We start from the raw sequence: 25523 nt of genomic DNA on the forward strand, positions 1-25523 counted from the left end.
GAAAAATTAGGTATTCGCGACCCTTTATAACTTGAAAGAGTGAAATGGAAACATGGTTCCCGATTTTAGAAATTACATTAATGTCTACTCATTCAAGTAGCTGAATATGGATAACTAGGGTAAAGTTGGTGTGGAGAGTGGGATTTGAACCCACGCCCTTTCGGACCAAAACCTTAATCTGGAGCCTTAGACAAACTCAGCCACCTCCACGTGACAATTATATATATGCAAGTTTAAAATGGATATAATTGAGATAGCTTCTGTTAAATAGAAGCCTACACCTGCTAGTTCTTGCAAATTATATTGAATATGTGAGGAAGTAGTTTTTTGGTGAGGTGTAAAGTTTAAACAAGGAATAAGTTATTCGAGTGTTGTTCTCGAGATGATGGCAAATTGGAGAGAGTAGGCAAGTCACTTATGAATGCAAAGGCAATTAGAAGTAAAGAGCAAGGAATTCATTAATAGAGTGAGTGCATAGTGAATCAAGATTCAAAGATCAATAATGAAAGAGAGTGGTTTTGAACGATACTCCCCCGGTTCTTGCACTCATTTATCTGCGGTTGGATTAAATTGAAATGTAAGACACCTAAGGAGACGAAAGGCACAACACCGAGCGATGTCACGCTCGAATTCCCAAGCCCTCAATTGGTTGGGGCACTTCTTCGAACACCTTGTCTACCTACCTCCTCCAGGCCTCATTCTCCTCGATTAAGGACGAGAGTTGCACACACCTAGGCAATTGCACTATTGCGATATCTTGCCACGCCTACAACCTACGCTCTTGACTTATTTAGGCTTCCGATTGGATCAAGATGAACCACAACAATGCATAAAACAAAAGTAAGAAACGAAGAATTAGAAGACACTTGAATTATTTGTTCCTTGCGCTTCCAGAAATAAAAGTAAGAAATGAAGAATTAGAATACGCGAGCTGAGAATTATTGCATTCCTCTACAAAAGCAATAATAACCAATTAAGTAATTTTGGGTTATTGGATATATTAACCAATTATAAAGAATACCACAAGTTAGAAATACAAATATAAGTTAAATTTATAAATAAATGTCTTCATTTTATAATTGTCTACAACGTGTATCCATACTATGAAAATGTTGTATAATTGTTTTAATCAGCACTTTCAAACACATCTATTTCAATAGATATTAGCAAACAATTAGGTATCTGTGACTCCTTCTAAGCTGGAACCGTCGCGGATACCCCTTTTAAAGGAAAAATTAGGTATTCGCGACCCTTTATAACTTGAAAGAGTGAAATGGAAACATGGTTCCCGATTTTAGAAATTACATTAATGTCTACTCATTCAAGCAGCTGAATATGGATAACTAGGGTAAAGTTGGTGTGGAGAGTGGGATTTGAACCCACGCCCTTTCGGACCAAAACCTTAATCTGGCGCCTTAGACCAACTCAGCCACCTCCACGTGACAATTATATATATGAAAGTTTAAAATGGATACGATTGAGATAGCTTTTGTTAAACAGAAACCTACATCTGCTAGTTCTTGCAACTTATATTGAATATGTGAGTAAGTAGTTTTTTCGGTGAGGTGTAAAGTTTAAACAAGGAATAAGTTATTCGAGTGTTGTTCTCGAGAGGATGGCAAATTGGAGAGAGTATGCAAGTCACTTATGAATGCAAAGGCAATTAGAATTAAAGAGCAAGGAATTCATTAATAGAGTGAGTGCATAGTGAAACAAGATTCAAAGATCAATAATGAAAGAGAGCGGTTTTGAACGATACTCCCCCGGTTCTTGCACTCATTTATCTGCGGTTGGATTGAATTGAAATGTAAGACACCTAAGGAGACGAAAGGCACAACACCGAGCGATGTCACGCTCGAATTGCCAAGCCCTCAATTGGTTGGGGCACTTCTTCGAACACCTTGTCTACCTACCTCCTCCAGGCCTCATTCTCCTCGATTAAGGACGAGAGTTGCACACACCTAGGCTATTGCACTATTGCGATATCTTGCCATGCCTACAACCTACGCTCTTGACTCATTTATGCCCATATAACAACCGCTGAAGATGACAGACATGCCCGGGTTGTAGAGGATCCTCTGGTGGCTGTTTCATATACACTGTCTTTGGAAGATGACCGTTGAGGAAGGCATTGTGAACATCCAGCTGCCTGAGGGTCCAGGAATGCGTGACGGCTAGTGAAAACAAGAGCTTAACAGTAGTTGGTTTCACAACCGGGCTAAACGTGTCGAAGAAATCCTCATCGGCTACTTGATTAAAACCTTTGGCTACCAGCCGAGCCTTAAAACGATCAATTGTCCCATCAACTTTGCGTTTGGTGCGATAGACCCACTTACAGCCTATGATGTTCATATGTGGGGTCGCCGGTACAAGTGTCCACGCGTTGTTATGCAACAGTGCATTGAATTCTTGGTCCATCGCATCCCTCCAGTGAGTGTGCCCAACTGCTTGAGAGTAACAAGTAGGATCGGTAGTAGTGTGAAGAGCGTAGAACTGCTCGCCCGTACCCCGTGTCTTCCGCCGTGTTCGCATGACATGTCCACCACCCTAGACTTGATCAGTGGTGGTGCGCGTATCAAAAGAGGATGTTAGAGCCTGTGTGTTGAGCTGAGTTCCAGAGGACGACGTCGGGATTGGTATAGGTAAAGTGGCCGTAGTGTTCGATAGAGGAACTGTAGTGATTGGTGTCGTCTGAGTCGGGGTGAAAACTGGTCCAGTCGCTCAGGGTGTGACAGATGACGCTGGTGAGACATTAACCTGAACAGTATCCTGTAAAGCAAAAGGGAAAATGTGTTCAGCGAACCGCACATGGCGACAGATAAAGATCTTTTCCAGTGTGAAGGTCCATGAAACGGTATCCCCCATAGCAACTGGGTAACCTAGGAAAACACAAGGAGCCAACCTATATTCAATTTTGTGATGATTATAAGGCTGGAGATAAGGGTAACAGCGACACCCAAAGACACGGAAGAATGTATACGGGGGTTGGACACTGTTTAGTCGGAAATAGGGACTTTGGAAGTTAATGGCAGAAGAAGGTAAACAGTTTATAAGATACGTCGCAGTCTCGAAAGCGTATTCCCAGAATTTTATTAGAGTTGAGCTTTCAGCTAGTAAGACAAGGCCTGTTTCAACTACGTGGCGATTTAGACGCTCAACCCTCTCATTTTGTTCATGAGTATATGCACAAGATTGCTTATGTGAAATACCGAGAGACTCAAAAATGGAGTGGAAACGACGATATTCTCCACCTAAGTCAGACTGGATGGCTTTGATAGAACGTGAAAATTAACGTTCTACTATTGCCCGAAACAAACTAAATATTTTATAAATATCTGATTTCACCCGTAAGGGATAGAACCAAGTGTAACGGGTACAGTCATCCACAAAGAGTACAAAATAGCGATACCCAATACTAAAAATAACAGGTGGCGGACCCCAGATGTCCGTGTAAATCAAATCTAATACATTCTGACTATTGCCCGGAACCCTATCTAACGGAAACCGGGATGATTTCCCAAGTTGACAAGCGGAACAAACTTTTAATGAATTGAAATTATTTGTGGTTACAAGGCAATTTTTATTTTTCAAGACACGCTGCAGAACTTGACTATGTGGATGACCGAGACGTTAGTGCCAAACTACGGACGAAGCTCGAGCAAAAAAAAAAGGAACCATAATCCACTTGTTAAATTGGCCACTAGATTAAATACTCCAAAGAATGCTACAGAAATACCCTATCGAATCAGAGCGTGTAGGGCCCTTAGGGTTGGGGACTCAACTTTTTGGAAAAAACTATACATTGAGAAAAAATTTGCTATTTAAGACCAAATTTTTAATAAAATATTTTACTATTTGACATGGTATTTAATTAGTGTTGCAACTCTAAATGCTCTTGTTGCAAGTTGCAACATTGGCAACAGGATGTGTAAATTAGACAACTTGATAAAAATGCAATACACACAACAATGAGCTCTTGTAACTTAAATCCTCTAATGCATTGATCTCCTGGAGTGGAAAGACAGAATCAAAATACTCAGGCTCCAGGATGAGCGGGCAAACGCTTCAGGTCCATTTCAACTTGCTGGATAGTCCAACGCATATTTTCCAATTTCTGCGAGAATTAATTGAAATCGTATATGAGCTTATTTCAGAAGGGTAAAGGAATACACAGAGGAACTAATGCTCAGAATATACACTACTTTACCTTGACTATGTCATGGTATTGTCTGGCAATCATGTCAAAGTGCGGATCAACACCCTGATACTCACGGAGACGGGTGGCCTATTTCAAATCAAATATTAAATGTGGGTCAGTTTTCGTGTGGACACATGCAGTTTTCAACTTAAGAACAGTAGAGTCAGAGAAATATACCGCTTTATTATATGCAAGTGAAGCTTCTTCTGTAGATTCAACCAAATATTTCCTGGGAGATTGATCAACTTAGCACAGTTTCTACTCTCAGAAGTATATTCTAATAATGGAACAAGTCAAGTCTCGTTTCTCTACCTTATTTTATGGAGTGCTGGAATTGTGTCTGGTGTATAAGTCTCAAGCAGGAGAATGTGCTCTAAAACCCTGAAGAACAACAAGAAATACCACGACCTATTAACCTTAGCTTGATGATCAATGGTTCAAAAAGGTATTGGTGCTTGCATCAGTGATATCAAGAATGATAGCTAAGTGTGAACAGCTGATTCATGAATACATCCTTCAGCAGTTCCATATTATAAGCATGTAAATAGTCGTACCAATTTCTCCATGTTTAAGAATAAAAGTATATAAAGGCCCTATTTGGTAAAATAATTAGTCTATCAACCAATTTTGATTTATTTGACCACTATTAGCTACTATATTTGATTTGGTTAAAAAATCAATGTGTTTGGTGAATCAACTTTTTGTAACTCCAAAATGCTAAAATTCAAAAAGCTACTCAAAGCAATTTTTTCAATTAGCTTTTTGAGAAAAGAAATTATATTAAACAGCTATCAGCTATCAGCTAACAGCTAATTTACCAAACACTTTTATACAATCAGCTAATGTTATCAACTAGTTATACCCTCTAACCCAATCAGCTAACAACTATTTACCAAACAGGGCCAAAATAATTTTAAAAGCAACAAGAATTAGCAAAGGGTAAGTCATACCTCAATTTTGCACTCATGGTATCACATCTTTTGCTCAGCCAAGTCTTTTGCAGCTCATCCTATTAGTAAATACATAAAAAAGAATTAAATGTCTGCTAGAAAATGATAAAAGACCAGGAACCAAACTCAATATATACCTTCAAGACAATGTTCATGCAGATAACTTAAAATACGTTCTAATGAAAAGAAAAAAAAATACAGTACGAAACTCACATATTTATGCTGATGTTTCAACTTTATATCTTTGACAAGCTTGATAAGCACTCCTAGTATCTGCTCCAAAACCTTGAATTGAAAGATAGATTATAAGTCAGATTGTATGCCATGAAACGAAGATCTTTTAACCATAGTAGAAGACACAGTTGCATCCAGAGATCAAGAAAAGGAGTGAGAAGATAAAATGCAGCCTGGATATGGGAAAGTTCTAACGTTGTAATATTCTGCAAATTTTCTGTCTGATGAATACAAATCTTCACGCAAGGTTGCTTCTTCTCTCTCAATCTCCTCAATTATCAACTTTACCCTGTTCAGATGATAAGTTAGACCTATCAAACAGTGAAGAACTTAATAAAAATTCTTTAATAAAACAAAATATAAAAGGCAAAATGCTAGAGGTTAGAGTAACAACTTTGAAGTACATGCTAAAGTACTTGAAGCTAAATTTAACGATTATGAAATGGATGGTAAAGCACTATTAGCTTATTTAAGTCAATAATCCATAAATTGGAGTAGATTATAGTTCAGAGTCTATAATTATAAAACCATAATAATTATTTCTAGATGTAAACCTTACCAAATGGACACTGCATGGGTATGGGTATTTGAAATGTGTTCTTGGTATTAGAACAAAAAAAAAAAAGGACCACATTTAGAAGTTGCTTTCACAATTTTTTTTTAATGATATTGACATTTTAACAGTTGATTTTTCTTTCTAAATCTTGAGTAAGGAAAATTTGGTATAGCAGCTACAAACATTGACACTGAGGTGAAGTGTTCAACTGTTCATCATTATTTTAGTGTAGTTATACTTTTTAATATTATTAAATTGATTAAAATGATATTATTAGGCCTTGGCATACATATCATTTAAAATATTCTACCAAATTATGTTTTAGACATCCATGAATAAATTTAAATTTCAAAAAAGAAATTCAAAATTTGGTGAGGAAACATTAAATATACATGGTAAAAATTCTTTTTGAGAGTTCAATTGATATATATATATATATATATATATATATATATATAATCATAATTATAAGAGATAATAATGACGACATTTTCTACATCCAAATGCTTTTACTTTCAGGCCATGTTTGGTTCTCTTGGGATGGCCACCACGGCACCACCAAATGTCAAACTTGGTTAAAAGAAATGTATAAAATAGAGATCTAAAAAACTTTTTATGAGCTGCAATGTTTTAAAATATTTGTAACTAAACAAGTGCTTATATTTTACAAGATTTCAAGCAATAGACAACAGTGTTAAAGATATACATTTTATGATTAATTTATATGTTAGGTTAAGAAAAAATGACACTATGTAAACATTCTTTTCCAACTTAAATCCATATTTTTCATATATTGCATAGTCAATAGAGAAACTGAACATGTATTTCTATTTGCATGATATGAAACTTTTAAATAGTACTCCGAACTAGATATTTGCTAGTACACCTAAAATAGAAAAAATTTCCCCCACCACTACAAAATAGTTTTTTTTTTCCAATTTGTTACGCTGATAGATATGTTTAATGTATATTTGAGTTTTTTAAGGATAAAATACAAGAATGGGTCCAGTTAAATCATTCGCTAATAAGTAATAATCCAAATTTTCCATGTAGACCAAAGCCAACATAGTATCTCAATGTTACTCAATGTACATACGAGTCATTCATGAAAAGAACTTCATAGCAAGAATATAATTTGGGGAGAGAGGGAAAAACCTTTCGGGAAGACGAGCAGTTGGTATTTGATTACTAGCTGATGGATCTGTGGAATCAAAGTTGGGTTACAGAACAGATGCAAACTCTACATGCTCAAGATTGGTAAAACGGGCCAAAATCAGTATGATTTGCAATAGCATGTATCTCAAACATTGACCAATATCTAAAGGCGCATAGCTTTAGATATTTCATTTTACACCCAAAATATCAACACTCAAACAGTGGACAATAGTAGATAGCAAGACAATCTTGTGTGGAATAGGTGACCATGCATCTACACGAGTTACTAGCATATGAAGATTCAACCGAACAATCAAATTTTCAAAATGGATAAAATCATAATGCTAGTAACTTGTGTAGATGCAATAACATTAATAAATGGAGGAAGTTAGCAATGCAGACTGACCGATGTCGTCTATAGCAACAACGTCTGCTAACTTATCACATTTAGCATCTAACCGACTCCCGACCTCACGTGAAAGCAATATCTGATATTCGGCCATGTCCTACGTCATCAGAAGAATAAAAGTGTAAACTATTCCATAAGAATTACCCAGTTCAAGAAAGTAATTGGTTTAGCAATACAACATTTAGACAGAGCTAATAAGTACAACTCAATAGATGTTGCTTAGCAATCCCACAATCATGTCCTACAAATCCAACAAATCAAGAGTCATACCATGGATAGTGGTGATTGCATGGATAGTGGTGACTGCAGGAGTTGAGTTTGCCATAAATAAGTAGGTGTTATTCCAAGGTACCGATTAGGAACACCTCCAATAGAAGGTTTTGAAGCATCACTAGCACTACTAGATGGAGCACTAATTCCAGCAGCAGCAGTGCCACTTGCAGACAGATTAGTGAAATTAGTTGAAATTGAGTTGGAGCTCACTGTAACACTGGTGACTGAACTGTCAAGGGAACTTCTTGAGAGTATACATTTCTCAATTTCATCATCTTGAACCTCACCATCTTTGGAAATCAGAGGTAGCCTCAACCTTTGAGCAGCTTCGGCAACTACCATCCGATGCTCAAGAGCTTCATAAACCTAAAATATATTCATGTATTGTGTCACTATCACAAAACAAATCTTGATCCATTTTATTAAGCATATCCATTCTCCTCTAAATATGAACATTTTGGTTTATCAAGGTTATGCTTTGAGTGAAATTCAAATCTTAATATCTTTTTACATGCAAGTGCTTCATAAAACAGATGAGACAAACAAGATTATTAACATCACACATTCTTCGTATTGACTCCCAATTTGTTTTCCAAATGCAAATTAGTCTACTTTTGAATGATTCACCAGCATTTTTCTCGCAATATAGTTAGTAACAGTGCAAAAATGAGGAACCTGAGGAGGGTTTTTCAAACCGATCTGAGGGTAGTGGCCCTGAACGTCTCGAATACCACCAAGATTAGCCACAGAAAGAGCTTGCTGATATTCTTCCACCATCCCAACTGCTTCTATGTAAACTGCCTGCATTATTGATCGATAAAAGGAACAAATTGTGCATAAATAAGCAAACCAGAAATAAATAAATAAATAAATAAAACTAAAAATTAACCACAAATCACAGCCTTAATTTCCCCTAAACATAATAAATTATCAAAATTTGCTGAAAATAGCGGATCTACTACCAACGCTTCCAAATAGCGCTGTCGCTCTTTCGTCATCTCCTCCCTCGCCTGCACCATCGTAACCAAGCACGTCAATAAAAATACAAAGATCTTTCGATTTTTTAAGAGAATGTGGGAATTCTAGAGATGGAGAGAGTACGAGTTGGAGATCATAGTAGGTGGATTTGGAAATGAGAGAACCATCGGGAGCTAAGCAGTGGCGCTCTAGTTGGTCAATCAACTGAGTAACATCCGCCGGCAGGTTGTGAGCTCCGGGGCCGAGTTCCTTCACCATTTTCCGACCAACAACCAATCTACGCAAACTGTTGCAACTTCAATTTCATTTCAAAATAAAGGCTGAGCAATTAATCGACCCAGATTTGAACAGAACGAGTAGGATGTTTATCTTCCATTTCAAAATTGTTGAGGGCTAAAAGTGAGAGACAAATCAGACAATCAAAAATATTTCCTCCCAATTCATAATATGAAAATCTGTATCTATCTATATCTATCTATATCTATATATCTATATCTATATATATATATATAAAAGCCACAAGATTCTGGAAAATAAAAAAACATTCGTTTTCCCGCCCAGTCAAAACTACGTAGTTTTGATGAATTTGTAAAATTATTAGTACAAATCAGATTAACAGTATGAATGCATTTATTGTGTTCACATTTACTGCAACAAACAAAGCATGCTTACAAATTCCAATAACTACAATTTTTTGAAATGCAAATAACTTTTACAATCTACAAGACTAACATTAATTACTTACAGATGAATTTAAAATTCAAAATCACAATTTACATCTAAATCAACAGTATAAATAGATCTCATATCACAACCAATACTACTAACTTTATTTCTGAATTAGATGTAGAGATGCCAGAAGCTCAACCAGAGAGGAAACACCCAGCAAAATCATAGGCTGCCAAGGGAAAGGCATACACACGCAAAAGCCATGGTCCTTGATGATGAGGATACTTCGTTCCTTACTAATAGGGCTGTTGTGTACTTGGAGACGATGGAAAGGTATATACTTTTTTTTTGAAAAGATATGAATCATACCAAATAGAGAAACATGTTGATGATTACATAACAATTTGAATAGAAAATAGTATAGTAAGATTCAAGCCCAATGTAAAAATTTTTATTAAATCAGATTCAAGACCCTTGAAGTTCAAGAGTTTCAATGCAGCTAATAAGCCTGCCTGGAAGCATTGCTAGCTTCTAACAAAAAGATGATGAATGCAGAAAGGCCTTGCTCAGCAACAAATTAGCAAACATGTGATGCATCCTTGCTACTTGAAAGGTATACACTTTAATTTGCAATTTTTGGTGTTTTTAAAACAATTTCTGTTGATTTTTTTATCTCAGGTCCTATTCATTTTGAAGCAAAGCAAAGGGAGATCCCGGTAATATCCATGGCCTTAATTTTTTATTTTATTTTTTTGGGAGGGGCTGCCTTCCAATTCCATCCCCATGATTTAAAATTTTAAAAATAGGTATGAACAAAGTAGCCACCAAATATGCATATATAAACTGAATAAGTTAAAAAACATCTGGAAAAAAATTTCGGATTTACCAATTTGTTTGGATTTGATTTTGTTTTAAATGTGAAAAATGTATATAAATCTAATTGTTTCTAACAAAGCTTTAAGTACATTAGTTTGTTAAGATTATGAAAACAGTTACTCATTTGTGGAAAAAAAAAAAAAAAAAAGAGGAAGACAGTTGAATGATACCTCTTCTGCAAGAATGCCACTCTTCAGAATCTGTTCAATTTGATCTTTCAAAGGAGGCCCATTCAACGGAAGGAAATGCTTCAACAAGAAAGCTCTTGGATCATTTCAAATATTACCTGTATATCATCATTAAACATAAGAGGTGTAGTACAATACTTTGTAAGCAGATCAAAAGCATTGAGGTTAGCAGAAATGAGAGATGTTGTATAGAAGTAGTGCATTATGCAACAATAATAATGCATAAATAGAAAATATAATACGATATATGGGTGTTTTAGGTATTTATTGCCAAATATGTTCTTAATCTATTATGAACAAACTTACAGTTCCTAATTATGGATATGCTATGAAGAATCTACATATGTTTGTCAACACTCCAGAAACCTGATTTGCAGCTATGTAATCAGGAAAATAAAGTATTAGAGAATTCAGTTCTGGAAATGGTAATCAAAAACCAAAGAACAAATACTAAATTAAATCTTATCCCTATAACATTATTGAGAAAAAAATGATAGAATCATTATTTCTATACAAGTATGGAACTTAAAATAAGATAGTCATTGATGTAGATTAAAGTAAAAACCACACTGTGACTAAATATATTGTTATTTGCAATAACATAAAAGTGAACAAGATTTCATTTTAATCTTATGTTTTGGATTGCTATAATTTAAACAAATAAGTAAAATGACTTTTAACATTGATGTTTTTTTTCTTTCTAATAATAGAAATTTCTCATAAAAGGAAAAAAAAAAGTATAATATGCAGAGAAAATGAGAAAATGAAATAGAATTTGCAAAATTTTATTTGCAAATTAAAAATAGAGTATTTTAGAGAAAGCAACAAACAGTTTTGTGAAATGTGCTAAGTTCAATAAACACTCTGTTTAAATTATAAATAAAAAACTATTAAAAATAAATTTGAAAAACAGGATCTCCCCATGAGAGAAAGAACTCAACAAAATAATTCAACTAATGTCAGATATCAAGCTAAGGGTAATATCAGACTTAAATTTGGAAGTTAAGCTATTGGATAATAAATTACCTATGCACAATACTAGAGCTGTAATTGAAAAACAGTGTCGTTGTTTGAATCTTTAAATGAGAGTAGGAATTGGGAGTCCATGTAGAATTACTCCTTGAAAAATGCATTGGGTTTAATTGAAATATTGCATCAGCGGGAAGCAATGGATTTAAACCGCGTATGATGCTATTTGTACCACCTAAGATTAAAATAAATTTTGAATTTTAAAAGGGTAATTCTATTTGTACCACCCTAAATTCTATTTACACCACCCTTTAATAGGTTTGATAGTTTTATAGGTGGTGTAAATAGAATTTGCTATTTGCACCACCTTCATTAATGTTAGTCAAACATTATATTTTTATTTAAAATATTTATTATTTATTATTTATTTGTATTTCAAATTGTGGTAGAATAATAATTTTGTCTATAATATTTTTTAATTAATTATTTAAAATATTTATTATTTATTATTATTTCAAATTGTGATAGTATAATAATTTTGTCTATAATAATTTTTAATTATTTTTTGTAGTATCTAATGTTTAATAAATTTTCATGATAATTTTTTTTGGTTATTCTAATATTCTTTATAACACAAATTTTTGTATGCATTATTTTACCTTATTATAATAATATAATAAATTAATTTTGAATCGCCAAAAATGGTAAAAACACATTAACATAATGATTATTATTAATGTAACCAAGGGCAATTGCTACATGCTCGTACCAATTAAGGTGGTGGGCTAGATCAGAGTAGTGAATATGTTATACTGCTGGTTATACTCAAAACATGTAGTATCACATTGTATTCTGGAAGCAATTAGTACATTCATCTTCAACATAGTCATCCCGTGCTCAACTGGTACACACCTATTTAATTCAAAAAATTAAATTAAATAACTATTTAAATTTTTTTAATATATATATATATATATATATATATATATATATATATATATATATCTAAAAACATAATAAATGTGAATGAAGGTTATACCCCTCATTTATGTCCGTTTTTTCCGTTAAATTTTTTTGTACATTATGTTATAAAAATTGTACTACATAATATTTTGGACAAATATACCCCTACCGTTATAACTTCCGTTATCTTTTCCACTATTGTTACTATGCACATGCATCCACCATATATTTTCTTATCTTCTTCAATAATAATAATAATATATACACATTAAATATTAGAGTTGTATGTTAGTTATTTTTTTTAATATAAATATCTAATTATACATAATTTATTATTATTATTATTATTATTTACTATATTAAAATTAAAATAAATTTAAAATTTTAATACAAAATATTAATATTGGGCAACTATTTTTTTGCGCATCGCGCATAAGAAAAACTAGTATATATATATATATATATATATATATATATATATATATATATATAACAAAATCAGAACAACCCCTCGTCGGCGAGGGGTTGTTCTATTTTTTTTTTAAATATTTTTATTTTTAAAATTTTAAATTGTTATTTAATTTAATTTAGTTTAAATAATATTTATAATTCCAATATTTTTTTTTGAAAACTCTAATTCTAACACCTAATTTTTTTTGTGTAATTAATTACATTTGACCATGGTGGTGTAAATAGTCATATTTACACGGGAAAATGGTCAAATAAACCCCTAAACTTTATATGAAAAGTCAATTAGGCCCCTAAACTTTTAAAAATGTCAATTAAACCCTCAAACATGGCAAATTGAGTCAAATACATCAAATTTACCGGTAAACAACAGGTTACCGGTAAAAAATAGTCGGAAAACGTTACGAGTTCGCCGGAAAACGTTACGAGTCAGCCGGAAAACGTTACCAGCTGGTCGCCTTCCACCAAAGATGGAGACCAAGGACGACTCGGTCGTCGCCGGTCACCGAACTGATACAAATGACCTGTAATAACAGGTCATTTACTTGTTTTGGGGTTTCATTGCCTCAATTTGACATGTTTGAGGGTTTAATTGACCCTTTTAAAAGTTTAGGGACCTAATTGACTTTTGGTATAAAGTTTAGGGGCCTATTTGACCCTTTTCCCTATTTACACCCTAATTGTTACTTACACCACTTATAAAGTTATTGAAATTTGTAACATTTTTTCAAATTTCAAGGTTATTTTCACCCAAGGTGGTAGAAAATAGCAACACTCTTAAAAATATTATAAATTTCAATAATTTCATAGGTGGTGTAAGTAGTAATTAGGATGTAAATATGGCTATTTACACCACCAATGTCAAACTTAATTTAATTACAAAAAAAATTAAGTATTGAAATTAGAGTTAAAAAAAAGATATTAGAATTAGAAATATTATTTTAATAAAATTAAATTAAATAATTATTTAAAATTTTAAAATTAAAAATATTAAAAAAAAATTTAAAAAAAAAAAAAAACAACCCCACGTCGGTCGGCGAGGGGTTGTTTTGTTTTTGTTTTTTAAAATGTGTTTACTTTTAAATAGTTATTTAATTTTATTTTATTAATATTTCTAATTCTAATAATTTTTTTTTTTTTGGAAAACTCTAATTCAAATACCTAATCTTTTGTGTGTAATTAATTTTTTTAGTCAACATTGATATTTGTAGGATAAAACTATTGGTAATTTGGGCGACAGAGAATACTAACTGGACTCATAAATATATGTGTGTGTGTGTGTGTGTGTGTGTTATATATATGTATCACACGATCTATAAGCCATGGATGGTTTGATAGAAGATTTTTTTTAGTTACAATGATCAAAATCAAAGCCATTTTTTTTGTTATAATGATCAAAATCAAAGCCAATGACATTATTATTATTATTATTATTGTTGTTGTTGTTGTTGTTGTTGTTGTTATTAGTCAAAGAAAAAGAAGTCCAGCAAGAAAATAGGGAAGTCTACCGAAAGTTATTATTGCCCAAAAAGACCTCATATAAAGGCTCCGGGATCAGACAAAAGGGAAGGATTATTCAGTCCTAAAGAGCCTGTACCTTTCTTCTTCCTCTTTCCCATCGCTATGACTGCCTTTGTACATGTACTACACGTACATACATAGTGAATTTTTGCTTGGCTTAGTCCAAAAAGGCCCGTAGTTTTCACCGTTTCGATTTTCACATTAAATATCTTTAATTTGTGTTATTGTTTATTGATTCTATGCAACGGAACGTTATACCGTGGACTCTGGTCCGAAACAAGCTGCGCGTATAACAGGTTTTTTTTTTAATTAAAATATAATTGTAATTTGAACAACAACAAAAACAGTGACGAAGAAGCAAGAACAAAACATACACACAAGTTCATCAGATCACACGACAAAAGGTGAATATTTAAACAATATTGTAAAATTTGAAAAACATGGAACATAAGAAATAATATTTGGGCTTATATTCTGTGTATCCTAACATTCGAATGCACAACCACATCACAACCTGTGTTACTAACATGAATACACAGAACGGTTGCCTAGAATACATAGAATGTTTGCATAGAATACACAGAATATTGACACAAAATACACAGAACTCGTCCTCCTAACATTCGAATGTTACTAACATGAATACACAGAATGGTTGCGACCTAGAATACACAGAACGTTTGCCTAGAATACACAGAATATTGACACAAAATATATAGAACTCATCCTCCTAACATTCGAATGTTACTAACATGAATACACAGAACGTGTGCCTAGAATACACAAAATACACAGAACTCATCCTCCTAATATTCGAATGCACAAATACATCACAATTTGTGTTACTAACATGAATACACAGAACGATTGCCTAGAATACACATAATGATTGCCTAGAATACACAGAACGATTGGCTAGAATACACAAATCTCATCTCCTAACATTTTGGTACGGGGTACACAATGTATTGTGCACCCTGGTCTACGATATAAATTGCCCTCTGCAATCACCTTATTATCATTATTCTTCTTTTAGTTAAGGAGAATTCAATTTTCTCCATCAAGTTCTATTTACACCGGGGTGGACGTGTTAATGAGATTAAAGACCAAAAATTTGAATGCTCTTGTTGATTTACCTAATGGATTTCCTTAAGCTAGAGTCGCATGTGAATTGATAATAGGCCACTCAACTGCACACCAAATTAGAGATTCTAGGCTAATTTGGGCCCAACGGTTATCTCGTTTGCCAGATCAATAGAAGATATGACAATGGTGGAGATTTCACCCAGCTGCAAGTGCATTATGGGTCCATATTTCCTTGATAAATTTCTAAGAGAAAGATGTGGAAGCGAACCACCGAGTAAATGGTCCAAGCTTCCGATGATGGGTAATTTCCACGGACCGGGCGGCAACTTTGCATCTTTTGATCTTTTCCATAATATGTTTATGTAGAACACAAAGGAGAGAAACGCAAAGACCGAAACTGGCTCAAAGAGAAATTTGATGAGTTCCATTTCAGAAATGAATTGAAAGTAAAGAAGAATTGAATAATACGCTAGTCTATTTTATTTTCTTCTGCATGCAATGCGTGTTACACACACACACACAAATATATAGACCACTCTTGTGGCTTGTTGCGAGTTGTCAACTTTAATTGCCTCTAGAATTGCCAGTAGCCATAGGGCAAAATATCCCGTAATCTGTGGGTACTAATGAATTCGTTCACACCTTATCTATTTCTACTTTGGATTTTCTTCCTGCTTTCAACAACACTTGTTAACTTATCTTCTTTTTCGGCAAATTATGCTATGGACCAGGTCTGCTTTGCAAGATGGACCCATATTCATGTTCATGAATTTAAAACTCTTTGTTTACAATTTTAAAACTCTACATTCACAATATTAGATTTCAATATACAAAATTACATTACTCAATATTCACAATTTTTGAACTCTATATTCACAATTTGATTATATAGTCCAAAATTTGTGTTATACTATTAAATATAGAGTTCTGAAATTGTGAATATAGAGTTCTGAAATTGTGAACATAGAGTTCTGTAATTCTGAATATAGAATTCAAAATTTATGAATATAGAGTTCACAAATTGTGAACGTAGAGTTATAAAATTGTGAACATGAGCCTGTGTCCACCGTACCTAGGTCCATGGCATAACAACTGCTCCTTTTCTATACAAATCACTGAGCTTCTTGATTGAATTTACTTTTATTTAAAGGCATCTCCCTTCATACGGGTCTCAATCTGTAAAACGGGTCTAAAACGGGAGAATTTGGGTATTATAGTTGATGGTTTTATCAGGACCGGGTCTACCATAAACCGGGTATAAAGGTACAGAACAGGGGGTAGGAAAATAGTAGTATTATTACCTGAGACGCTAGGCCCAAAATAGTACATACAAAGTCCGAGATATTGGCCCAAAATGGCAGTCCAAAGAATACATAAATAATAAATATTATAGCCTAAGGAATTGAATACGGTCTAAAATGGCAGCTAGAATGATAACTAAATAAATAAACAAGCTAAAAAACTATTAAATAAAATAGAACTAAATATGTTACCAACAGGGCCCGAACCCTGGCGTGCCAGCAGGAGGGAAAAAACTCAAACCAGTGGACTATAAGGCACTTGGTGAGCTAAGGGATCATCTTTAAAGGGTGGGAAAGCACCCTATCTATACTATTGAAGGACTTACGGATCGTTGACAAATGGACAGCATCCGGCAGCGATCATTCTTGGTCACACACGTGTCACCCCACTACTTTGCTTCCAGTGCACTCCCATGCATAAGTAGAGCTTCTTACCTTTTAATACACAAAATCTTGTGTAGCTTGGTAGTTAAGAACTTGTGTTATTATGTTGAAAGTCTTGGGTTTGATCCCTTTGGTATTATTTCTTTTATTTATTTTGCTCCAAGCTTCCTTCTTCCCTTGATAATAAAAATGGACACCTCGCTTGGGCCAATAGTTACCCAATAAAATGGGCCCCGGGGGTCCCATGGCTTCATCAATAGTATATGGGTTTCGTAATATTATTTTTTTTTATAAATTGAATATTACAGTTAATCTCTTGTCCCATTTTACTTATTATGTTTACTATTAGTGGATCAATTCAACTTTTTATTCTTTGTTTTTTTAGTAAGTATTTAAACTACTCGATTTTCAAAATCTAATTTAGTATTTCAAGTTTATTACAACTAATTTCCATTTTCCAATGCTGATAACTTAGAAAGATATACATTGATATGTTAGGAAAATCCCACTTCCGGTGACAATGAAAACAACATATCCGACACAGTGCACAGATACGAGACAATACACAATAGCCCAAAATAAATATCAACACAACAGACACACAATTTACGTGTAAAATCTCAAAATCACGGGACCACCACCAACAATAATTCCACTATAACAAATCTTGGGTACAAAGTTTCAAACTACCACAAGCCAAACATCCAAAAATCATCAAATACAACAACTCTAGACCAAAGACTTCTATACTGTTCCACAAGCCTAAAAATGAATATTAACTCGCACTTAAAATATTCAACCACCACGAGCAATGTAAAAAGGAATACAAATATTACGAGAATACTCAAAAGATGCCTGAAACAAATAAATTGACCTCCGAAAAGCAATTTGATAAAGAAAGCACCCAAAAGCCTAGCAAACCCACAACTCTTCTCCTCTCTTTGCCGAACGGAATAATGCAAAAATAAAAAATAATAATAATAATAAAGAAGAAGACAAAAGGTTTCGCACACTAGCTTCTCCTCACTGCCAACATGTATATAAATGGGAGAAGGAAAACCAAAAGCAAATTTTTTCAAATTCACAATTTAGCCAAAAAAGAACTGATTTCCTATTCACTACATGCCGCCCTTCACCATTTTTGTTAATTCATTCCCTAAAATTTTTATATAATATATAAAATAATAATAATAATAGTAATAATAATAATAATAATAATAATAGTAGTAGTAATAGTAGTAATAATAATAGTAGTAATAGTAGTAACAACAACAACAACAGCAACAACAGCAGTAGCAGCAACAGTAACAACAGTAACAACAACAACAACAACAACAACAACAACAACAAGGGCTCAAGATGAGAAGAGGTCCAATAAAAATAATGGATACAAAAAGCTTGGTCCAAACATGGGCTATTTTCCACATAGGAGGGAAGCCCAACCCAATAAATTGACAAGTAATTAATTAGTATCATTTACGAATGTTTTTACTATTACAAGTTACCATACAAGCATTACTTTTACAATTTACAATACAACCATATTATCATACTGACTTCTCATATGCGCAAGGGTAGAGAGAGCATGATGATGACTACTATACGCCTCTATATAGTCCAAAAAAAAAATTTACAAGTTGGCATGGTATTTGATGTGTATGAGAAATTGAAAAAAGTTATCTTTGCACAATATAGTAAAACGAAAGCAATTCAAAACAGCATTCAAGGACAGCAAATGTTGGAAAACAATTTGTTTGCACAACACTGGAGGTGAACAACTATGTTTGTGGTTTTTTTTCCATTGGCATACTCTATTGTGGATTCAGAGAACGAAAATAGCTGGACTTGGTTTTTACAATTACTAGCAACACATGTATTTTCAAACCATGAGTCCATATGCACAATTTCGAATATGCACCCAAGCATTGATGTCGCATTTAATGCGTTGCCACAACTACACACGTCACGCGTACACCGCCGATACTACCTACGACATCTCCGCATTAATGTAATGACGAAGTTCATAAACAAGAGGCACAAATCACTAATCTGGTAAGCGGGTGTTGCGGTAACAAGATCTGATTACCAGATGGCAATGAATGCTATAGAGGACCAGTGGCCCCAAGCATACCAATACTTGTCCAAAATCCTGAAGCAATCATTGGCATTGTCTTACGACGGTGGTTATAGGTTTGACATTATGACTACCAACAACTCAGAATCCTTCAACAATATGTTAAAGGGTTGTCGAATGTTGCTTGTAACTGCTACAACTCGGCTAACGTTCAACAAGTTAGTTGTTATGTTTTTGAACATGCGCAATGCAGGGGAGTTAATGCTACAAGTCGGCTTGCATTAGCCGAAGAATATTTCAAATTAAAAGAGATGTTAGCGAGGGAAAAATTCAAGCACAGTGCCACCGTTAAGACACATAATCCCTAGATTGGGCTTTACGAGGTTGCTCTTGATAGACCGTGCATTTCTTGGCCCAATATAACATTTCATGAGCTTAATTTGAAGCAGAAGACATGCACATATGGTGAATGGGCAGTAGACGTACGACTTACCTTGCATGCACGTAATAGCAGCATGTCATTTTAGGAGAAATGTCCCAGACTCCTTTGTGCCTGCAGTATTTACTTTAGAATATTATAGAATGTGTTATGCAGGTGACCTCTATCTAGCGACAACCGAAGAGCATCACCCGAACAGTAGGGTAATTACCATGCTTTTCAAAAAAAAAATAGGGTAATTACCCTACCACCCTCAAATGCGCGCCGCAAAAATCATAGAAGACAACAACAAAGGAGTAGGTTTCAAAATGAAATGGACTATGGGAGACATTATTGTCGTTGAAGAAATTGTTAGGAAAAAAAACCATAATAGGGCTCTTGTATTTTGATTTTGATTTTTTGCTTTAAGATATGTTAATTTCAATGTTGCATGCGTTTTTTTTAATTCAATAGTTATGAATTCAATTCGTATTACTATCATTTTTTTATTTCTCCAAAAAAAATCATGTTTTTTATTATTGACTTAAAAATAATATTAATTATTTTATTAATTATTATATTAAAAATGTTATAAATGCAACTGTACATACATACGCCAGCATGCATTGCTTTCTTGAAATACGCAAGTACGAATACATACGCTATGCTGAAAAAGTGGATGAAAGCATCAGCTTTTTTTTAAAAACATCAGCCAATGCATTGGTTTGTTGATATTCTTGTCCATGCATTTGGTTTCATCGATAAAGTGAGCCATGCTTCTCTCTGCACAAGTGCATGGTATGTACGTGACTACACTGCTAAAATAGGGAAGCTAGGAAAGCATGTGATGAGAGAACGAATAGGCTCTGCATGAGTGCATGCATGGTAGGTGGCTAGTTGCAAGTTGTCAACTTGAATTGCCAGTAGCCATAGGGCAAAATATCTTATCCCGTAATCTTTGAGTACTGATGAATTCTCACCTTATCTGTTTCGACTTTGGATTTTCTTCTGTTCTCAAGAAGATTGGTTAAGTTTGAGTTGCAGAGCAACAGAGCCTGCTTTCAAGAACACTTTTTAATTGAATGATTTGTTTGACTCTTTAATGGCGATCGACATGGAGTTTGGGAGCAGAAGTTGATTTCCGGCGTGCCCTATATATGTTTTCCAGTCATTTTGAGATAGACGTTGTTCTCAGTCTAGGGTTGCTAGCAAATTGTGGCGTTTCACTCTGGCTATTCTCCATTGCTGAAAATTGTTAATGAGTTTGGGGTTGCTTTCTAGTGGCAATTTAATTTTCCGAAATTCAACGGAAGAGGAACGCGAAGGGAGGCCGGTGGTCTCGTTGCTGGTGCATGGAAAACTCAACTTGGTGTGAATGCATTTAATTTGGGCAGTGCAGACATTGGGGTCTGCATTTATTGCACACATGGGAACTCGCATTTGAATTTATTGCATTAGTGTGAATACTACTGAACGTGACAATGCAAATGTTTGGGCTGCATGGAAAGGAAAATTAGTTTGACCAATGAGTTCTTGATCAAGTTGACTGATTATATTTTAGTGTTATTGGAATCTGAGTTGAATTGTTATTGAAACTACTGTTTGTGACCTGGGCCGAAATAATGTGATCATGGAAATTAATTGGAGTGTAGTTTGGGTACGTCCGATAAGAGGGACTATCCTATCTACTATTATTATCAAATGTTCTTTTGCTTGAAGTAGGTCGAAGCTCTCACCAACTAGTCATAAAGTGTTAAAGCTAACGACCTTGGCGGTTGGTGAAGTGTTTTTGGAAAATGAATCATTCAAATAGAAGGCTTGTTAGCCCAACTTTTTCCTTCTAAGTTTTCTTGTCCGCACAACACGACATTGTTTTTTGTGGATGTTATTTCTACATTTCAAATGAGTGGATGGTATGCTTTGTGACTAAGTGATGTTGCATGAATCATGTGTCTTCATGGCTGAGATACAAATAGTTTACTAGTATATAAATGAAGATACATTTATTCATAAGGAAACACAATATTCATTCTTTCTCCTTTTACTTTCCATCACTTATCGTAGTTGTCTAAGCAAAATCAGGTTCGCATGCAATATAACTGGTGTAAGTTAAACATAGTTGGTCTGTGTAATCTGTCGAATAACTGGTGTAAGTTAAACATAGTTGGTCTGTGTAATCTGTCGAAAGCGTGTCGAGATTCTTGACTGCTCCGTCACCGGGCAAATAACGCTTTTAAGATAGTGTTATTTTAACACGGCACCACTACAAGAAAATTCGCTATTTGCGACGGAAAAATTCCGTCGCGAAACGGGTTTTGCGACGGAATCGCGACGGAATTATTCCGTCGTGAAATTTTGTGACGGAAATATTCTATCGCAATTCCGTCGCAATTTGTCAGTGAAATATTTAAAAAAATTAGGGTATTCGCGATTGTTGTTTGTACAACAGTTGCGAATACCCTTTAAAAATTTAAAAAAAAAAACAAAACAAAAAACAAAACAAAAATATTTGTTTTTACACTAAAATATTAATATAAAACTATATTACTCTAAAATATTATCAATCCACATTACGCTCAAGTAATAATACAATATCAATTCATATTTTACTAAGTACTAATAATCAATTCAAAATCTATACAACAATATAATAGTAGCCTTCAAATTCTAAATATCTTCTTGTGTTGCAAAATTAACATTGCCGTGCAATCGTGATGTTGAGGTCATAATTTAAACGCCCCAGATTTTCAACCTACAAAAATGAAAACCAAGAAGAAAAACAAAAGAAAGTTATTTAAATTAGCTTATTCAATGACCACAAGCAGTTTTCATTGCATTAAAATTAGGGCAAATATGTACAAAAGAATTGAGAAGCTGTACTTGTAAAAGTTGTAAGACAAGTAGACAACCAGTAGGGAAAAAATATTAGCTTGATTTGCACATTCAAAACTTCGCAAATAAATCTTAACAAATATAAATAAATAAATTACAATATTTATACAATTAAAAAAAAAAACAAAAACAAAAAAAAAAAAGACTTACAGTCAGTCTGGTTTTGTCTAGCAGTCTGATAAAAAAGGGAGGGTAGCATGATAATTAAGAATTAGTCACATTCACCTGCAGAAAATCACAGCCTTTTTGTTTGAATCAATGCTATGAATAAGAAACATACACTGCATGTGGGAATTATATGATCAATGTGCCACAAGGAAACACAGAACACAGATCATATTTGCATAAAGTAATTATAACTAGTTTCAATCCACAATAAAAGATTGCCCTTTTTAATCAAATCACAAGCAGCAAACCTAGGATTAGCTTAACATGACCTTCAACAGCAGAGAGAAATCTTGGGAATGAGTGGTTTACCTTAGAAAAATAGCCAACTATATGGCACCCTCGATCATCACATTCACAAAGAACATAAAACAGGAACAATTCAACATCATAGTAAAGCGTCTTGTTGTCAAGAAATAACTTTGCCAGATAGCAAAGATTCTGTCCATAAACTTTATTCTTTTTGCCATCAACCTGTTGAGTGCATTCCAATGTCAGAACATAATTAAGTCGCATTAAGATGTCCTAATCAGAGCCACAAACAAATTAATTGACCCATGAAAACAAAACACTAGGTGACCAGGGCAAATAAAGTGTTTTTACATCACAAAGTAAAAGGAAAAATCTATATATTAAAAGAATAAAATAAAATAAAATAAAAACACAGTAGCAGGAAAGCTATGGATACAATGTACAATTGACTTCCTCATTAGTAGGTTAGAGAGTAAAGTTCTAGTAAACCAAAAGCATGAAAGTTCATGAAAACACACCTCAAACATTGAAAGGGTACCACTTCGATAAATCTCATCACCAGGGGGATGCTTAAGATCACACTTTCTCTAAACAGCAGAAAAAATTCAAGGTAGCATCAATATGCTTCATTCCAAGAGAAGAAATCAATAAAATAGCAAATGAATGCCTATTGCATTTTGCACTATACCATACAAACTTCAATCGGAAAGAATAAAAAAGAACCCACACCTCTTCTCATGATCTTATAGGCTCTTTTTGTTGTTAACTTAGCAAAATTTACATTTAAAAAAACTCACCAAGACCTTGTAAAAAAAATTAAAAGCTCTTTCCTCCACTTGCCTTCAAACTTACCGCTGCTACTTTAAATTTACAGTTCTTAAAAGTTGATTAGTAAATGTATCTGAACCATCAAAATAGCCTTTAAAAGTATGTATGTTGTTTCTAAGAGAATTTGATTATATCAACCATGATAATTCAATAAACCTCCTTTTATATTGCACTGCTTTTAACCATAAAAAAAAAAAAACAATTAACTTTTCCATTAAACTCCTCTGTATAGAGCTTTATTCCAAAGTAGATCAAGATCTTTCTTAAGAAAGTTGCAACCTGACCAAACAAGCTCCAACAGTACATATACAACACTACTTTAGGGAAATTATGGCAAAAACAAAACTAGAGAAATTAGGGAAAAATTCGTAAAAACATTAATAGGAAAATTAGGGAAAAATGGAAAACTATGAACCTGGTAGGCAAGTGGACACAGCCGAAGGTTGAAGACAGACGATGACTGAAGGCCACTAGGCGACGGACGACGGACGACTGAAGGCGACCGGCGACTGGGAGTCTGGAGTGGGAGACGGCAACGGCGGTGCGCTATGTGCGGTCGCAGTGAGCTGGAGGCCCGAGGTCGCGGCGGTACTTGAAGTGCGAGGTCGCGGTTGTGCTGGAGATGCGCGGTGCAGTCAACGGCGATGGCGGTGGTGTGCTGTGCGGTTGTAGTGGAAGGGGCGTTCGGCTGGGTCTTCAATCTTCACAAATTAGGGCTGGAGGATGGGGGCGGGCAATGGCTGAATGCCTGAATGATATGGGGGTTTTGGGGTTTTTAATTTTTAATTTAAATTTAAATAACTTGATACTCAAAAAAAAATACACTTGATTTGATTATTTGAAGAAAGTGATGCCGTTTAATGAAAACACAATTGCAACAGAAAAAATTCCATCGTTAATTCCGTCGCAATATTTATTCATTTTCAAATAAATTGCTTTCTTTAGCAACGGAACAAAATCGGTCGCCACTTCCGTCACCATTTCGCGACGGAAATTAAATCCGTTGCCATTTCCATCATCATTTTGCGACGGAACTCAAATCCGTCGCAAATTCGGTCGCGAATATTTTGCCGCCAAGATTTTGCGGGTTTTATTTTCTATTTCCGCCAAAATTCGCGACGGAATTATTTTCCGTCGCAATTCCGTCGTTAATTTGCAACGGAAGTTAATTCCGTCGCTATATTGCGACGGAATTATTTCCGTCGCGAATCGCGATTTTTCTTGTAGTGCACAAACTTCATTTTCTACTTTAGTTGTTCTCCTTTTCCTAAAGAGTGCCAGGGTTAGTTGACGTTGTCTCAATTTCCCAACAGTTAAAAGCGTTACTTTAAACCACTGAAGTTTTCCTTTATAAAGGGAAACCTCAGTGGTTTAAGTTAACCAATTTGGTTGAAGTATATTCCACTATTGAGAGTGTATTAACCAAGTGCAGGATTGCTATAAAGCTTGCATAGGTCGATCTGTTCAGAAGCCAATGTTGGGTACCAAAGATCAATCTGAGTAAGAGATCAAGTATTGATCAAGTACTTTTGAGAAAAATACTTGTAATCATTGCATTGTGGGGGTAATCAACTCTTTATATTTCTTCTCTATAAGTCTCTTTACTTTACCGAGGATAATGGTAAAAGAGAATGTTTCATTTTATTTACACTGCAGTTTCTTTCAACACAACTACAATTTCTTTTCTATATAACTACAGTTTCATTCGACATTATT

At 34.3% G+C, this 25523-nt stretch overlaps 2 protein-coding genes and 1 non-coding gene across 7 annotated transcripts; all 3 read right to left on the bottom strand.

Annotated features, from left to right (window-relative positions):
• Window positions 1-1358: 1358 nt before the first annotated feature.
• Window positions 1359-1439, bottom strand: TRNAL-AAG. The gene has a single exon. It is a non-coding gene; the product is annotated as a tRNA-Leu (tRNA).
• Window positions 1440-3798: 2359 nt separating this feature from the next.
• LOC116000815 (AUGMIN subunit 4-like) lies at window positions 3799-10879 on the bottom strand. Of its 3 annotated transcripts, none has more exons than XM_031240653.1 (15): window positions 10793-10879; window positions 10469-10584; window positions 8877-9030; window positions 8738-8785; window positions 8451-8576; window positions 7773-8141; window positions 7500-7599; window positions 7094-7139; window positions 5578-5671; window positions 5362-5433; window positions 5149-5207; window positions 4511-4579; window positions 4376-4427; window positions 4208-4285; window positions 3799-4114 (listed from the first exon to the last, which is right to left on the bottom strand). In XM_031240653.1, the coding sequence occupies exons 3-15, from the start codon at window positions 9009-9011 to the stop codon at window positions 4037-4039; spliced, it is 1326 nt and encodes a 441-aa protein (XP_031096513.1). In that variant the 5' UTR covers window positions 9012-9030; window positions 10469-10584; window positions 10793-10879; the 3' UTR covers window positions 3799-4036. The 3 variants fall into 3 exon arrangements, with proteins under 3 accessions (XP_031096513.1, XP_031096514.1, XP_031096512.1); XM_031240654.1 differs by having other exon boundaries at window positions 8877-9048; XM_031240652.1 differs by having other exon boundaries at window positions 8877-9039; window positions 10793-10878.
• An 11317-nt stretch (window positions 10880-22196) lies between these two features.
• On the bottom strand, window positions 22197-24552 carry LOC116002798 (putative MYST-like histone acetyltransferase 1). Of its 3 annotated transcripts, XR_004094553.1 has the most exons (5): window positions 24223-24552; window positions 23498-23566; window positions 23040-23201; window positions 22713-22787; window positions 22197-22422 (listed from the first exon to the last, which is right to left on the bottom strand). XR_004094553.1 is itself a non-coding variant. In XM_031242966.1 (4 exons), the coding sequence occupies exons 2-4, from the start codon at window positions 23504-23506 to the stop codon at window positions 22363-22365; spliced, it is 231 nt and encodes a 76-aa protein (XP_031098826.1). In that variant the 5' UTR covers window positions 23507-23566; window positions 24223-24552; the 3' UTR covers window positions 22197-22362. The 3 variants fall into 3 exon arrangements, 2 of the variants coding, with proteins under 2 accessions (XP_031098826.1, XP_031098825.1); XM_031242966.1 differs by lacking the exon at window positions 22713-22787; XM_031242965.1 differs by lacking the exons at window positions 22713-22787; window positions 23498-23566; window positions 24223-24552 and having other exon boundaries at window positions 23040-23474.
• Window positions 24553-25523: the final 971 nt, after the last annotated feature.

This window comes from Ipomoea triloba, chromosome 13, assembly GCF_003576645.1.
Source record: "Ipomoea triloba cultivar NCNSP0323 chromosome 13, ASM357664v1".
Classification (NCBI taxonomy): Eukaryota; Viridiplantae; Streptophyta; class Magnoliopsida; order Solanales; family Convolvulaceae; genus Ipomoea; species Ipomoea triloba.

Bases quoted from the DNA above. Each gene is read 5' to 3' on its own strand.
- LOC116000815 (XM_031240653.1), bottom strand. From the start codon at position 9,011: ATGGTGAAGGAACTCGGCCCCGGAGCTCACAACCTGCCGGCGGATGTT. The intron at 7,140-7,499 runs GTCAGTCTGCAT...TTGATTCCACAG, and splicing joins TGTTGCTATAGACGACATCG to ATCCATCAGCTAGTAATCAA. The intron at 5,672-7,093 runs GTTTTTCCCTCT...TCATCTGAACAG, and splicing joins ACTGCTCGTCTTCCCGAAAG to GGTAAAGTTGATAATTGAGG.
- LOC116002798 (XM_031242965.1), bottom strand. From the start codon at position 23,243: ATGCGACTTAATTATGTTCTGACATTGGAATGCACTCAACAGGTTGAT. The intron at 22,423-23,039 runs GTAAACCACTCA...TCATTTTTGTAG, and splicing joins TAGTTGGCTATTTTTCTAAG to GTTGAAAATCTGGGGCGTTT.